Source organism: Coregonus clupeaformis, chromosome 33 (genome assembly GCF_020615455.1).
Source record: "Coregonus clupeaformis isolate EN_2021a chromosome 33, ASM2061545v1, whole genome shotgun sequence".
In the NCBI taxonomy this organism is placed as follows: Eukaryota; Metazoa; Chordata; class Actinopteri; order Salmoniformes; family Salmonidae; genus Coregonus; species Coregonus clupeaformis.
The window spans coordinates 1,134,175-1,148,372 of record NC_059224.1 but is presented as its reverse complement, the minus strand read 5'-3'; the positions used below and the strand labels follow the sequence as shown (position 1 = coordinate 1,148,372).

At 43.2% G+C, this 14,198-nt stretch overlaps 1 protein-coding gene and 1 long non-coding RNA gene across 3 annotated transcripts; both read left to right on the top strand.

Annotated features, from left to right (window-relative positions):
• Window positions 1-2,611: 2,611 nt before the first annotated feature.
• On the top strand, window positions 2,612-4,633 carry LOC121556359. Of its 2 annotated transcripts, none has more exons than XR_005998147.1 (3): window positions 2,612-2,847; window positions 3,844-4,216; window positions 4,300-4,633. It is a non-coding gene; the product is annotated as an uncharacterized LOC121556359 (long non-coding RNA). The 2 variants fall into 2 exon arrangements; XR_005998146.1 differs by lacking the exon at window positions 2,612-2,847 and adding an exon at window positions 2,859-3,764.
• A 1,600-nt stretch (window positions 4,634-6,233) lies between these two features.
• On the top strand, window positions 6,234-10,228 carry LOC121556360. The gene is made up of 4 exons (XM_045210054.1): window positions 6,234-6,618; window positions 6,706-6,889; window positions 7,137-7,255; window positions 7,482-10,228. Exons 1-4 carry the CDS (start codon window positions 6,367-6,369, stop codon window positions 7,809-7,811), a joined length of 885 nt encoding a protein of 294 aa, XP_045065989.1. The 5' UTR covers window positions 6,234-6,366; the 3' UTR covers window positions 7,812-10,228.
• The last annotated feature ends 3,970 nt before the right edge of the window (window positions 10,229-14,198 follow it).

Below are 14,198 nucleotides of genomic sequence, written 5' to 3'. Positions count from 1 at the left end.
TGCAGTATGTGTAGTAATGCAACCCAGAATAAGCCATGGTTTCACTATGCTTAGTTGGGAAGAGGTATTACATATTTTTTGTTGAACACTCCTATCATGAACTGATGAGAGTATTGAGCAAATGTAGGTAGTCCCAGCAGGTAATCCATTGTGTCCACATGACAGCATTCAATGTGATATTTTTCTCTGAGTCAAATGTGTTTTGTGCCAAAGGGAAGGAATGGAGAATAGTCATAGTTATTACAGCAAACAGATCCTGTGGTAGTGATAAAGCGTTAGGCGAATATCCCAAAATGTCAGGCACATCATGAGACGTGGGGGTGGAGGTCTGTTGGAACCAGAGGGAGGCAGCCTTGCTGCGATAAGCCTGAGGGGCTGCCATTCTCACTACTGTGAGTGACATCAAACTGCCTTTTAACACTCAGGCTTGGCCTGGCTTCTCATAAAAGGAGACAGAGTGGACTGGAGAGAAGTACAAATAGAATTTAGTAAACGGCAAGAACGTCCCTCAGAAGCTAGGAGGTTATTTTTCCTCAGCACTTCAGAGGCATATGCTGTAGGAGTTACAATTCCTTTATTGTTTGATATTGAGACCATTTTCAAGTGTCCCCACAAATCCCATTACCGTCTGTACTGTTGATGATGGTTTACATTCAAATGATGTACGGTATCATTCTGCATGTCCTTTATTGTTTTTTATGAGTAGTAGAAAGATTCAAATAAATGGCAACATGCAGTAGGCAAGGACACCTTTTGTGTGCCTAAACTTGATATTATGACCAATCTGTCTTTCAATTGTCACCTGGCAGGAGTTATGAATAATGTAATCCTCATTTGGTCCGTTCTCTCTCTATTTACTTTCTTATATCATTTAAAACAAAATATCTTTCAATGGTAAATCCCTTTGTCTAAAAAGAAAGTATTTGAGAAACTTCCCAAAGTGAAAGCCTTATTATTCACAGAGGGAGGTAGCAACAGTATGAGCATTTTGTGCTATTTTTGACAATCGCCCGACAGTCCCCAGCTGGCTGCCTCCATGTCACTCCTGACCCCTTCCTTGACCCCCACACAGGCTACCTGTCAGAACAAACTGCACTGAGGTATACAGTTGAGCACACAAGAGAACAGTCCTGCTGGCTTCACGTCCCAAAGAAGACTACCAATGGAGAACTTATTTTCTTGTTATGATACTGTCTTCTCCTGAATTCCTCTCCCTTGAACTGTTCCTCTTTTTTCTGTCTTGTTTTAACCACTTTACCTACTAAACAGAACTACGTTCTAATGCTTGGTACAGGTTTGTAATTTTTTTTTGTCATTTAGCAGACGCTCATATCCAGAGCAACTTACGGTAGTGATTTTTTGTATTCACATGCTGTATTTCTGCCACTATTCTACATTGTTGTTTTTGTTGACACAGTGGTCCTTTATCTTGTGTTCAGTATTCATGACATACCCCAGACACTTATACACACAGATCAGATTCAGGATTCACCTTTAACGCATCATTGCATTGTCCTCAAGTGGCTGCTGTCAAACGGCAGACAGGCCCTCAGGTACTGGGACACAAGTGAACTATTCAGGAGTCAATTTGACCCTGCAAAACAATTAGCACTGTTATTATGTTGTGTTCTGTGTGACGAAGTGGCTTCAAGCCCAAGCAATCTGTAGAATGTACTCCCAAGCTGGCCCTCGTTTTCAAGATTGACGCCCAGGCAGTGAGCCGTGGAGGGAGGCGATTGACTCACTGAGACCGTGGAGGTAACTGGGCTGCTTAAGCACTGGCATAGAAACCATGTTCTCCAGCCAGAGCAATCACAATGCTTCTGCTCCAAATCACCTGTTTTGTGGATTGTTACCTTTGTGAAGCTGTATGACCTGCAGGCCGACTCTCGCCGGTCCACTGGAGTCACAATCATTCGCTTTACCCCTGTGCTGAATATTCCCCCAGCACCCCAGAAGGTACTTAGAGACTGACGGTGTAGAAAAGCCATCCAACGACCAATAATGAAAGACATCTTTCTCTCTCATTCTCTGCCTGTGTATCTACGTATGCACATGTGGGTATGTGCGTACGGATGTGTTTGTGTGTGTCTAAAATAAAGGTAAATTATTTGCTTCTCAAGTGTTGCTCATTGATAATTGCCCCCTCCCCATTCTGTGATGTTGTGTTTCAGAATATTGTTGATATGTTTGCAAATATCTTAACAATATTACAAAGCTAACTGTGTGTATGGTAGATTAGAATATCCTACCAGACAACTCCATATGGCTGTGGTTCTTCCTCACTTTCACAGAAGCCAGGAATTTCAAGGCTGTTTGTCCACTAACCTTGAAACAATCTGCAGGCCTGTGGTCAATGTAGCAGGCCGATAGTGATACCAGTGATGACGCAGACAGGCAGGAAGAGGCGTATAGAGCCGGGTCCACATCTGATCTCTTCCACACCACAGTGGACCTGTAGAGGATCAATGGTCATTAATTACAACCTACATTGTGGTATAGACAAGAGATTCTGAGTGGGCGTCAACAATGGAGCATCATCCAATTAATGGACTGACAAGAAACCAAGCTATTTTACTCTTCACGAGCTATACACAGCAAAAATTGGAGTGTTGAAATTTCAGGGTTAAACATTTCCGAGTTGATTTTCACTCCCAGAGTGTAATTTTAACATATTCTGATTTAAATGGTGTTCAGTGTTGGAGTTATTTGACAGAGTTGATCTGGTCAGTGTTAACCCAACTCCGCAGAGATGTAATTAAGCTCCGCCCATGCATTTCACTTCTTCGGTTGGAGACAGAGGAGACAAGTCGGCGCCATTTTCTCCCTCCCATGCAGTACTACACAGTAAGTGCAATTAACTCAAACTTACTGAAACAATTATATAAATTGATGCTGAGAATTTCAGTATGAACAATGAAACATCTACAGAGAATATATGCCTAACAAAACCGTGTTTGTTGCCAGGACTGAGCAGCAAATATGTCCTGGTGATTAGCTAGCTAGAAGTGTATTTACATTTACATTTACGTCATTTAACAGACGCTCTTATCCAGAGCGACTTACAGAGCGTTCTTCCTTTAAATGTTTATTTACTTTGTCAAACTTCCTTGCATGTCTCAGTCAAAATGCTGGTCCAGGTGAAGTACAGCCAACAGCAGAAATATGTGAAGCTGGATGAGGATGAAGGACGGTTTGACTTTATGCAATTCCATGAAAACGGTTACCATGGCTTAGGAAAAAGGTTTTAAACCACACCCATGTTCTTTTAAAAGCTCATTGTGCAAGCTCCATAATGTTGTCGATTCTGATTTCTTTACATGCCTTTATCAGACTCTTTTATACAGTAAATGGGGTTAAATTGCTAATCATTTTCAGTTCTGTAATGTGTGCTTCATAGAGTGTAAAGTATTAATATACACCAAAACAGTCAATAAAAAAAGCCAATCATCAATTTTTAAATTTGGACTTAAGAGGGAATGGGTTATGTGAGGGAAAATGCTCTAGGTCTATTTAAGGATTATACAGTGGTGGATGTATGTATTTAACGTGAACAGTTATTGGCTGTGAGGCAAGAAACAGTGCTGACTTCAAAGGCACATTCAGTTTGACCTTACTATCTTTTCCAGTCATCGAGAGATTTTGCCTGCCACCTGATGCAAAAGTTATATACAAGGATGCAACAGGGACAGAAGTTGATGCAGAAATATTCAGCGACCCCGTTGGACAAGGCAATGTGGTGCTGACAGTATTCTCAGATCAGGGTGAGATATCAAGGCAGGTATAATAAAGCACTTTACACCTTACATAATATAATGATTTGCATTTTTTCTATTCCTTTAGAATTCTCTGATTTCTCCTTGTCTTCTGCTTCTGAGACGTCTGACTCAAGCTTCAGCTCAAGTGCATCAACTATAATCCTAGATGATGTCCCTAGCAAGAGACAAAGAATTGAGTATACACACGATGCTGTGTCTGCTGAACAGGTTTCTTAATGCTTTCACATTTTTTCACTCTGAGTCTCTAGAAAAGCTATTTATCACCATGTTTTGTATTCTAATGTTTTAGTTTTTTATTAGTTGATTGAAGCTGTGCTAAGAGGCAAGTCTGGGGGTGAAGAAGTACTACAGGAGTACAAAACAACAGAAATCCTAACAGATGCTGCAAGAAGAAAAATGGTTAACATCCTGGTGGCTCACATGATTGACAATCATGGGTGTTTGTTTCACATTGTTTTTATTTGTGCCAAATAACTGCATGGCCATTGCATAAATGTACTAATTTAATATCTCCTCTCAGGCACCGCCCCACTAAAGCAATCAGAGAAGATTATGCACGTGGGATAGTGATGTTGTTCCCTTCCCTCAAGGATCCATACTCCAAGAAGGGCTATGTAATAGGCATTATTATTGTTAACTCTTTCATGTCATGTTGTGACACAAAACTGTGTGGACGACATTGATATTTGAATTCCGTGAGATTTCTCATGAGCCTGGTATGACAAAGCATTTATTTTAATTTTTTTCATTTCAGGAACACTTCTATTGTCACGTTCGTTATAAACGGCGGACCAAGGCGCAGCGTGAAATGCGTACATCTTTTATTAAGTACACACACGAACAAAAACAACAAACCAAACGATACGTGAAGTCCTAGGTTAATACACCAAAACAAACCTTACGGAAACAAGATCCCACAAATAACTAGTGCCAACAGGCTGCCTAAGTATGGTTCCCAATCAGAGACAATGAGAACCAGCTGCCTCTGATTGGGAACCACCCTGGCCAACATAGAAAACACGAACTAGAACAAAACATAGAAAATCACACATAGAAAATCCACACCCTGGCTCAACATATAAGAGTCCCCAGAGCCAGGGCGTGACAGTACCCCCCCCAAAGGCGCGGACTGCGACCGCGCCAACCAAACCCAACAGGGGAGGGGCCGGGTGGGCATTCCGCCTCGGAGGCGGATCCGGCTCCGGGCGTGACCACCACTCTCTCGCTACCCCCCCGTAGCGCCCCTGGTCTGGTCCCGCTTGCCGGAGCTGGACTGGACACCGGTGGAGCGGATTGCTCAGGTGCGGGCTGTGCCGGACTGACGACGCGCACCACTGGCTTGGTGCGGGGAGCAGGAACAGGCCGGACCGGGCTGGCGATGTGCACCACTGGCTTGGTGCGGGGAGCAGGAACGGGCCGGACCGGGCTGACGACGCGCACCACTGGCTTGGTGCGGGGAGCAGGAACAGGCCGGACCGGGCTGGCGACGCGCACCACAGGCTTGGTGCGGGGAGCAGGAACGGGCCGGACCGGGCTGGCGACGTGCACCACAGGCTTGGTGCGGGGAGCAGGAACGGGCCGGACCGGGCTGGCGGCAGCGCACCACAGGCTTGGTGCGGGGAGCAGGAACGGGCCGGACCGGGCTGGCGACGCGCACCACTGGCTTGGTGGCTTGGTGCGGGGAGCAGGAACGGGCCGGACCGGGCTGGCGACGCGCACCACAGGCTTAGTGCAGGGAGCAGGAACGGGCCTGACCGTACTGGGAACACACACCACTGGCCTTGTGCGGGAATCAGGAACGGGCCGGACCGGACTGGTGACACACACCACTTGCTTGGTGCGAGGAGCGGGACTGGGTTTCCTCACAAACCTCCGCTCCCTCTGCTGCCTACTCAGTTCCTCTCGCCGTGCCTCCACACTCTCCTTCTCCCTCGTGACCAGTGACCCCCGTAACCTAGCGGCCTCCTCTGCTAACCGGCTGAACCGCTCTATCGCGGCCTCCTGCTGCCTCGTCGTCCACGGCGTGAGCCCCCCCTAAAATTTTTTTGGGCTTGTCTCTCCCCCGTGCTCAGGGCCTCCATCCCTCTTGCCAGACTCTCACTCATCTCCTCCCAGGTCCATCCTCTCTCCTCGTCACGCTGCTTGATCCAGTCGAGGTGGGATCTTCTGTCACGTTCGTTATAAACGGCGGACCAAGGCGCAGCGTGATATGCGTACATCTTTTATTAAGTACACACACGAACAAAAACAACAAACCAAACGATACGTGAAGTCCTAGGTTAATACACCAAAACAAACCTTACGGAAACAAGATCCCACAAATAACTAGTGCCAACAGGCTGCCTAAGTATGGTTCCCAATCAGAGACAACGAGAACCAGCTGCCTCTGATTGGGAACCACCCTGGCCAACATAGAAAACACGAACTAGAACAAAACATAGAAAATCACACATAGAAAATCCACACCCTGGCTCAACATATAAGAGTCCCCAGAGCCAGGGCGTGACATCTATGATGCTGCAAGCAGCACAGGATACATTTATTGGCGTCTGAAAACAGTCCAGAGGAAGATTCGTTGAGGATCTGCATGGCACCAAATAGCCCAATTGACTTTTCTCCAGGGGGCCCAAATTTCCAAAGGACTGTTAATGTTGAAAGACAGCTTGATGGTGATGCTTGCCAAGAGGGCATGTCTTTGCTCAACCATACCACAGACAATTCCCTGATTTTCCAGAAGATGAGAGAGACCTTTCAGCACCGTCAGAAGCTCGTTAATGACCCAGGCAGAAGTGTTGATATCCTCTCCAGCTTCCCAAGATTCCTGGATACAAAAGGATTGGTAAGTTTGGGATGAGATGTTTAGAATGGCTTGAAATGTGAAAGTATTTCCTGAAGTTGTAGTAGTTTAATATCTTCTTTCTTAAAGGTGGACCAACACTTCACTCTCCTATTTGATGACGACACATCCTCCAGGCTTCTTCAGAAATGGGATTTGTTCTTCAAGCCAAATGTCATAAAAGAGGCTAAGCCGCTCACCTCAACACCAGAGTTGCGTCGCTTGGTGCAGTCAGCAGAAAGTCCCCCAGGAAGTGGTATTGATGAGGCAACAAGTGAGTTGTTTTTATTTATTTTATTTTAATAAATTTGCTATTATTGCAGTTAAACTATAACTGCAATAATATTTCATTTCTTTATTCTGTGTATCTCTGAACGTTGATCTGATTTTTGGGATAAATGTGACTAATAGATGGATGAGGGTTTAAAACATTCTCATAATGCCTCCCTGTTCTCATTCAAACTTGAAAAGTATTACATTTGAAGAGTTTTCAGTTAATTCTTGTGACTCTTTGTCCTCAGCCTACGACCAAGAAATGGCTTCCCTGTTGTTGCTGTTAAATCTCCTTCCACCACCTCCAGGGGGACTGAATGCTCCAAAAATTAATGTGATGCAGTTGAGACTTGTTGTCTTTCATAAGGTAATTATATTATTAAGGTGATTATAATAATTTGTCACGTCACCTTCTTAGCCACATATGTAAATGAGGGTTGTTAAAAAGTGGATGGAATTGTAATTAAGTCTTCATTCCCATCTTGCACTAGCCAATGAAAAGATGTTTGAATAATCACTTCTATAATGTAGTTTTCTCTGTGGCTGCACATTATTCTTGTGTCTAATTTTCAGTTTTCTGATCTCAACCCTAGTCATGCTACAGTTTGGAGGAGCATCTCCGCAACCAGCAGGGTCGGCAGCCGTACCTCCTCGCTGTTGGGCGTCAGAAGAGCAAGATTGAGAGCTTCTACATCACAATGGATAAGCGTCTCATCCCATGCAAGGCAAACCGCTCCCTCGGGGCATGTGATGAACTTTTCAAAGCACATTTTGTGTTTAATTTGTCTTACGATGTGGCACTTGTGAATTTTTACACATTCCTGCAGACAACAGTGTATAACATTGATGTGGGGAAAATGAAGGAGTCACCCAGAGTTAAAGACTTGAGAGCGAGACTGCTTAACCAGCCAGTAGCACTCTGACCCTGTGAGTAAGAAGCTATAACAATGTTGACCTGTTTCATGTGTCAGAAATATTATCCCAGCAGTCAACAGTTGATTTCACATTTAAGAGATGAACATGGTTACTATCCTGGACCCAAGTTCAAATTGTTTTGTTCTCAGCAAGGCTGTAGGCATCAGTTCCTAACATATAGAGGTTTTCGGAAGCACCTTAATAGTGTTCATAGTAATGTTCAGCAAATTGCTCAAACTTCAACTGTTGCATGTTCATCTAGTGAGCCAGTTGCAACTTCATCTCAGGCACATGCTTTGGAGGACACATTTAATCCACAAAATCAATGTAGCTCTTCCAGTGTTTATTCTGAGAGCAATGTTTCAGGACTTACTAAAGATCCAACTAAAGAAATGTGTGCATCCATCGTGGCCAAATTACAGGGGAGTGGGATTTCCAACAGTTTGGTATCCTCAATTGTAGGAGATTTGGAAGAACTAACAAGTGAGATTCGCTCACAAGCAAAGCATACAGCTATTTCTGCTTTACCTATAACTGACCCCAACATATCTGTGATAAATGAATCTTTTAAAGATTATGAAAACCCGTTCACAAATGTAAATACAGAATGGAAACGAAATAAATACTTCCACCAAAAATGGGGAGTTGTCGAGCCAGTAGAAATAACACTGGGAGTGAGATATGACAACAGGCGAAATCAGAATCCAGTACTTATGATCAAGTACCTGTGAAGGATACTTTTATATAGGTGCCGATTTTAGAAACATTGAAGTTCATGTGCAGAAATCCAGACATTTGTGTTTTGCTAAAGAAAGAGTGTAGATCAGAGCCTGACACTTATACTGACTTTTTTGATGGAAGTTATTTTAAAACCCACCCTTTGTTTACAGCTAATAGACATGCATTACAAATCCAACTATACTATGACGATTTTGAAACAGCCAATCCCCTTGGCTCCAAATGTGGAATTCACAAAATTGTCTCTCTTTATTTTGTTGTAAGAAACTTTCCCCCCAAATTTAATTTGGTTTTGATGAACATTCATTTGGTAACACTTTTTCACACACAAGATCTGCACAAGTATGGTTTTGATGTTATACTAGAACCGTTGATAAATTATTTGAAAAAACTAGAAAGCCAAGGGCTTTCAGATGAGCAGGTATATGGTACAATCTGTCACATCACTGGAGATAATCTAGGGATGCACGCAACTCTTGGTTTTAATGAGTCATTCAGTAGCCGTCATTTCTGTCGCCTTTGTTTGATTGAGAAGAATGATTGTCAAATGGTATACAGTGAGGATGATCCTAAGGTGATCCTTCGTGGAAAAGATATGTTTGAAATGCATTGCCAGTCTCTCCAGGAAAACCCACAATTGAAGTCACTTTATGGTTTGAAAAAAAGATCTACACTTAATTCATTGAAGTATTTCCATGTTTGTAATAACTATTCATTTGATATCATGCATGATCTTCTTGAGGGTGTGGTTCAGTATGAGATCAAATTGCTTTTTGGATATCTCACACAACACTGTCAGAACAGGACTTGCTTTCCAGGATTTATGGTTTTGATTATGGATTTTTAGAACAAAAAAATCGTCCTACAAAGATTATTTTGGAGAGTGTTGGCAATGGCATTGGTTTGAATTCTATTCAGACATTGTGTCTTGTGAAAAACATCCCACTGTTGTTTGGTGACATTATTCCTGCAGGAAACAAAAACTGGAATTTTTTACTGTTGTTACTTCAAATAATGAACATAATTTTTTCACCTTCTCTCACTCTAGGTATGACAATATATTTAAAGCATTTGATTGTTGACCACCACAAACTATTTAAGCACTTGTATCCACATAGAAACTTGATACCTAAGCATCATTTTATGATCCATTACCCATCTTCTATAAGGAAAATTGGCCCCTTATTATATACGTGGTGTATGAGGTTTGAGGCCAAACACAAGCTGTTTAAAGATTGTTTTAAAAATTTCAAAAACATAACCAAATCGCTTGCTAAAAAGCATCAGATGGCCATTGCTTATCACTGGGAAACCTTCACCCTCAAACAAAATGAGTATGGGCCAATTAAATATTTTCTCTTCAGAGATGAGAATGTCGTCAACAATGAAATGCTTGAAACGATCTTGTCAAAATATGTTTTCTCAACTAGTTGGGTTAAAGTTGATGGTGTAGAGTATAAAGCTGGACTAGTTATTTGCAGTGCAATGGAAGAAGACATGCCAGTCTTTTGTCAAATAAGTGATGTACTTTTGGTTGAAGATCATTTTTTTTTTTGACAAACAAGCTATTTACAGAGAATTTTGATGACCATCATCATGCATTCAGAGTATTACGAAGTGCGGAAAGATGTCTACTAAAAATGTCTGAGCTTAAATTTCATAAACCGTTTGATATTCAAAGCTCATACAATGTTTCAGATGAAAGTCTGTACATTATACCTTCATTCACAATGTTTTAATTCAACTGACTGCAAGGGAGAAAAGGCACAAATAAATGTTTTTAACAATGATTGTTTATTGTGATGAATTCTTATTAATATAAGTATATATTAAATTAATTAATAAATAATATTGAATAAATTAACAATTAATTAACATTTTTTCAGTGTAGATAATTGACACTTTAGGGAGTGAAATTAACACTACACAAATAGTTTTAAAAAATTAACTCAGAGCAGTGTTAGTTGTCTAATCCCTTAGTGTAACTTTAACTCTGTTTTGCGAGTTAAAAAAGGAACTCTGGCAGAGTGTTAAATGTTTAACTATTTTGAAAGTGTTAATTTAACTCTGGAGAGTGTGGACCTATATAAACCCTCAAAAAGTGTTGAAATCAACTCTGTGGGAGTTAATTCAACACTGGACTTTTTGCTGTGTAAGGACAGTTTTTAGTTTTTTGTTCAGAAAACGTCATCGGCATGCCACTTAGCTCAACATGGCTCAACATTTCCTGTAGTGGGCTGTCCTTAGTGTTCACTGTGATGGGTGGTACCTTTGCAGGGTTATGGAGTTTATCGATGTTGATGCCATAACAGAAAATGTCTTGAGATTCTGTATCAGACTAGTCACACAAGGTGTAGACATATGCATATCTATGGTGTAGACTGCCTATCCTCACATTTATTTCTCTGTAGATCAGCCAAAATCTGAAAATAATGATTACACCTAACTGAGACCTCAGATTACTAGAGTCTGAAGATCTGCATCCGAGTCAACCTCCATCACACTGCAGTTCCACCAGAAGATCTATAAACGACAGGAACACTTGTTCTTATTTATGTTTGTTTGCTACTTCAGCTCCCCTGGAGTAAGACTAGTTTATGTGAAAGTTTCCCTCCCATGAAAGCATATGGCCCTGGTCCATGAGCTGAGGTTGCATTACACCGGAGCTGCAGTATCAGCGGTAATAATTTCAATAACTTTATTCCCTCATCTGATATTCATAGACAGCAGTTGGCATAACTATTAGTATACATGAGTAATGTGCTGCAGATGCAACAGTCCGCAACGGTTTCAGCAACACCACATTGACAAGTAATAATTCAAACCATCCTGCATTTAATTCAGTGTGCAGCTAATTATTTCCTGCTTAAAACGTGTGGGAGTTTGAAAGATTAAGAAACATTTGGAACAGACCATGAGGGAAAGTAGGCTTAAGTGAGAGGAGCTGGAAGACTGTGGCTATAATGTGCTCATTGGATTTTTATTAAAACAGTTTGAATGACAGGACCCCTATCAACTTCTGCCAGGTGTTTGCGCACAGATTAGACTCATTTTCATTTCCTTGCCAACATCTCCGCCTGGTCAAATCTGTCTCCCCTGGTTCCCCAGTTTTTGGTCTGGAGTTTAGAGTTTTCACTGTGGTAAGAAAAACAGATGCTTGTGCAGGGCCATTGTCAGCTCAAACAATGTGTGTGTGTGTGTGTGAGAGTGCGCGTGTGTGTTTGTTCCCTCCTGACCAGACTAACTGACACACCCCTTGTGGCGACAGGACAACAATAATAATTATACATCAAGATTCATGGCACACTCCACCACAGAGATGTTATGAGAAAAGTAGTGTTGTTATCCAGCGCACAGCACATTCTGTTCTCCCTCCAGCAGTGAGGTTAAAACTGTCATTAAAATGAAATTTTCTCCATAGGGCATCATTTCCTATTTGTAAAACAAGCATAAGTTGAAAATGTTAGTAAAGCAATCAAATGACCAGGAGGACTTAGTGGTGAGCAGTGTAGACAGGCAGGTGCGTGGATGACAGGGTTATTGAATCACAGTCTCAGCAGGCTCAAGTGAAACGGAGACAAACAGTAAAGTAAACAGCACAGTGTACCCAGGGCTGATGGGGAGATTGGGCATTACAGGCCTGTTAACAGACCAAATCTATTCCACTACACACAGAACTCAGCAGGAACACCAGTGCTTAATTTGAGCCGGATCCTGCCGGAACAGGATCTGGCACCTCTCAGTTTTGGACTGTTTTGTTCAGGAACCTATTTTCCCGGATCTGGTAACTCTCCTGGCATGAAGAATAATTGTCACTGTTTGCAATGTAGAAATGCCAATAAAAGCGATCAGTGTTAATTCGAGTTGCCTCCTCTGTAATTCTCCTGCCCCATAAAAAATGTCATGTGAAAACGTGCCTGATATTCTAAGAATCGATTTGTGTTGGTCCGGCCCGGGTTTATGGTTTGCGCAACATTGTAGCCTGTAGACCAACGCGTGGCCATTGCTGTGGTGAGAGAGAGAAGCGCACCTGAATCTCTCACATAACTAGAGTGAGATTCACTGAAATTACAGTATATCATTCAGAATGCTACACCAGGAGTAGGCCTATAATATAGCTCCAGATGATCAATAGCTTATATTTAAAAAAATGCCTAGTTGTGGATTGTGTGTAGCCCAATCACAAGGTACAGCCTACAGTTGGGAACGTGTGGCAAATCTGTCAGTGAACAGCATGCAGCCAAAACAGGCCTTTCGCAATATTTCAAATACACTGCTCAAAAAAATAAAGGGAACACTTAAACAACACAATGTATCTCCAAGTCAATCACACTTCTGTGAAATCAAACTGTCCACTTAGGAAGCAACACTGATTGACAATACATTTCACATGCTGTTGTGCAAATGGAATAGACAACAGGTGGAAATTATAGGCAATTAGCAAGACACCCCCAAAAAAGGACTGGTTTTACAGGTGGTGACCACAGACCACTTCTCAGTTCCTATGCTTCCTGGCTGATGTTTTGGTCACTTTTGAATACTGGCGGTGCTTTCACTCTAGTGGTAGCATGAGACGGAGTCTACAACCCACACAAGTGGCTCAAGTAGTGCAGCTCATCCAGGATGGCACATCAATGCGAGCTGTGGCAAGAAGGTTTGCTGTGTCTGTCAGCGTAGTGTCCAGAGCATGGAGGCGCTACCAGGAGACAGGCCAGTACATCAGGAGACGTGGAGGAGGCCGTAGGAGGGCAACAACCCAGCAGCAGGACTGCTACCTCCGCCTTTGTGCAAGGAGGAGCAGGAGGAGCACTGCCAGAGCCCTGCAAAATGACCTCCAGCAGGCCACAAATGTGCATGTGTCTGCTCAAACGGTCAGAAACAGACTCCATGAGGGTGGTATGAGGGCCCGACGTCCACAGGTGGGGGTTGTGCTTACAGCCCAAAACCGTGCAGGACGTTTGGCATTTGCCAGAGAACACCAAGATTGGCAAATTCGCCACTGGCGCCCTGTGCTCTTCACAGATGAAAGCAGGTTCACACTGAGCACATGTGACAGACGTGACAGAGTCTGGAGACGCCGTGGAGAACGTTCTGCTGCCTGCAACATCCTCCAGCATGACCGGTTTGGCGGTGGGTCAGTCATGGTGTGGGGTGGCATTTCTTTGGGGGCCGCACAGCCCTCCATGTGCTCGCCAGAGGTAGCCTGACTGCCATTAGGTACCGAGATGAGATCCTCAGACCCCTTGTGAGACCATATGCTGGTGCGGTTGGCCCTGGGTTCCTCCTAATGCAAGACAATGCTAGACCTCATGTGGCTGGAGTGTGTCAGCAGTTCCTGCAAGAGGAAGGCATTGATGCTATGGACTGGCCCGCCCATTCCCCAGACCTGAATCCAATTGAGCACAGCTGGGACATCATGTCTCGCTCCATCCACCAACGCCACGTTGCACCACAGACTGTCCAGGAGTTGGCGGATGCTTTAGTCCAGGTCTGGGAGGAGATCCCTCAGGAGACCATCCGCCACCTCATCAGGAGCATGCCCAGGCGTTGTAGGGAGGTCATACAGGCACGTGGAGGCCACACACACTACTGAGCCTCATTTTGACTTGTTTTATGGACATTACATCAAAGTTGGATCAGTCTGTAGTGTGGTTTTT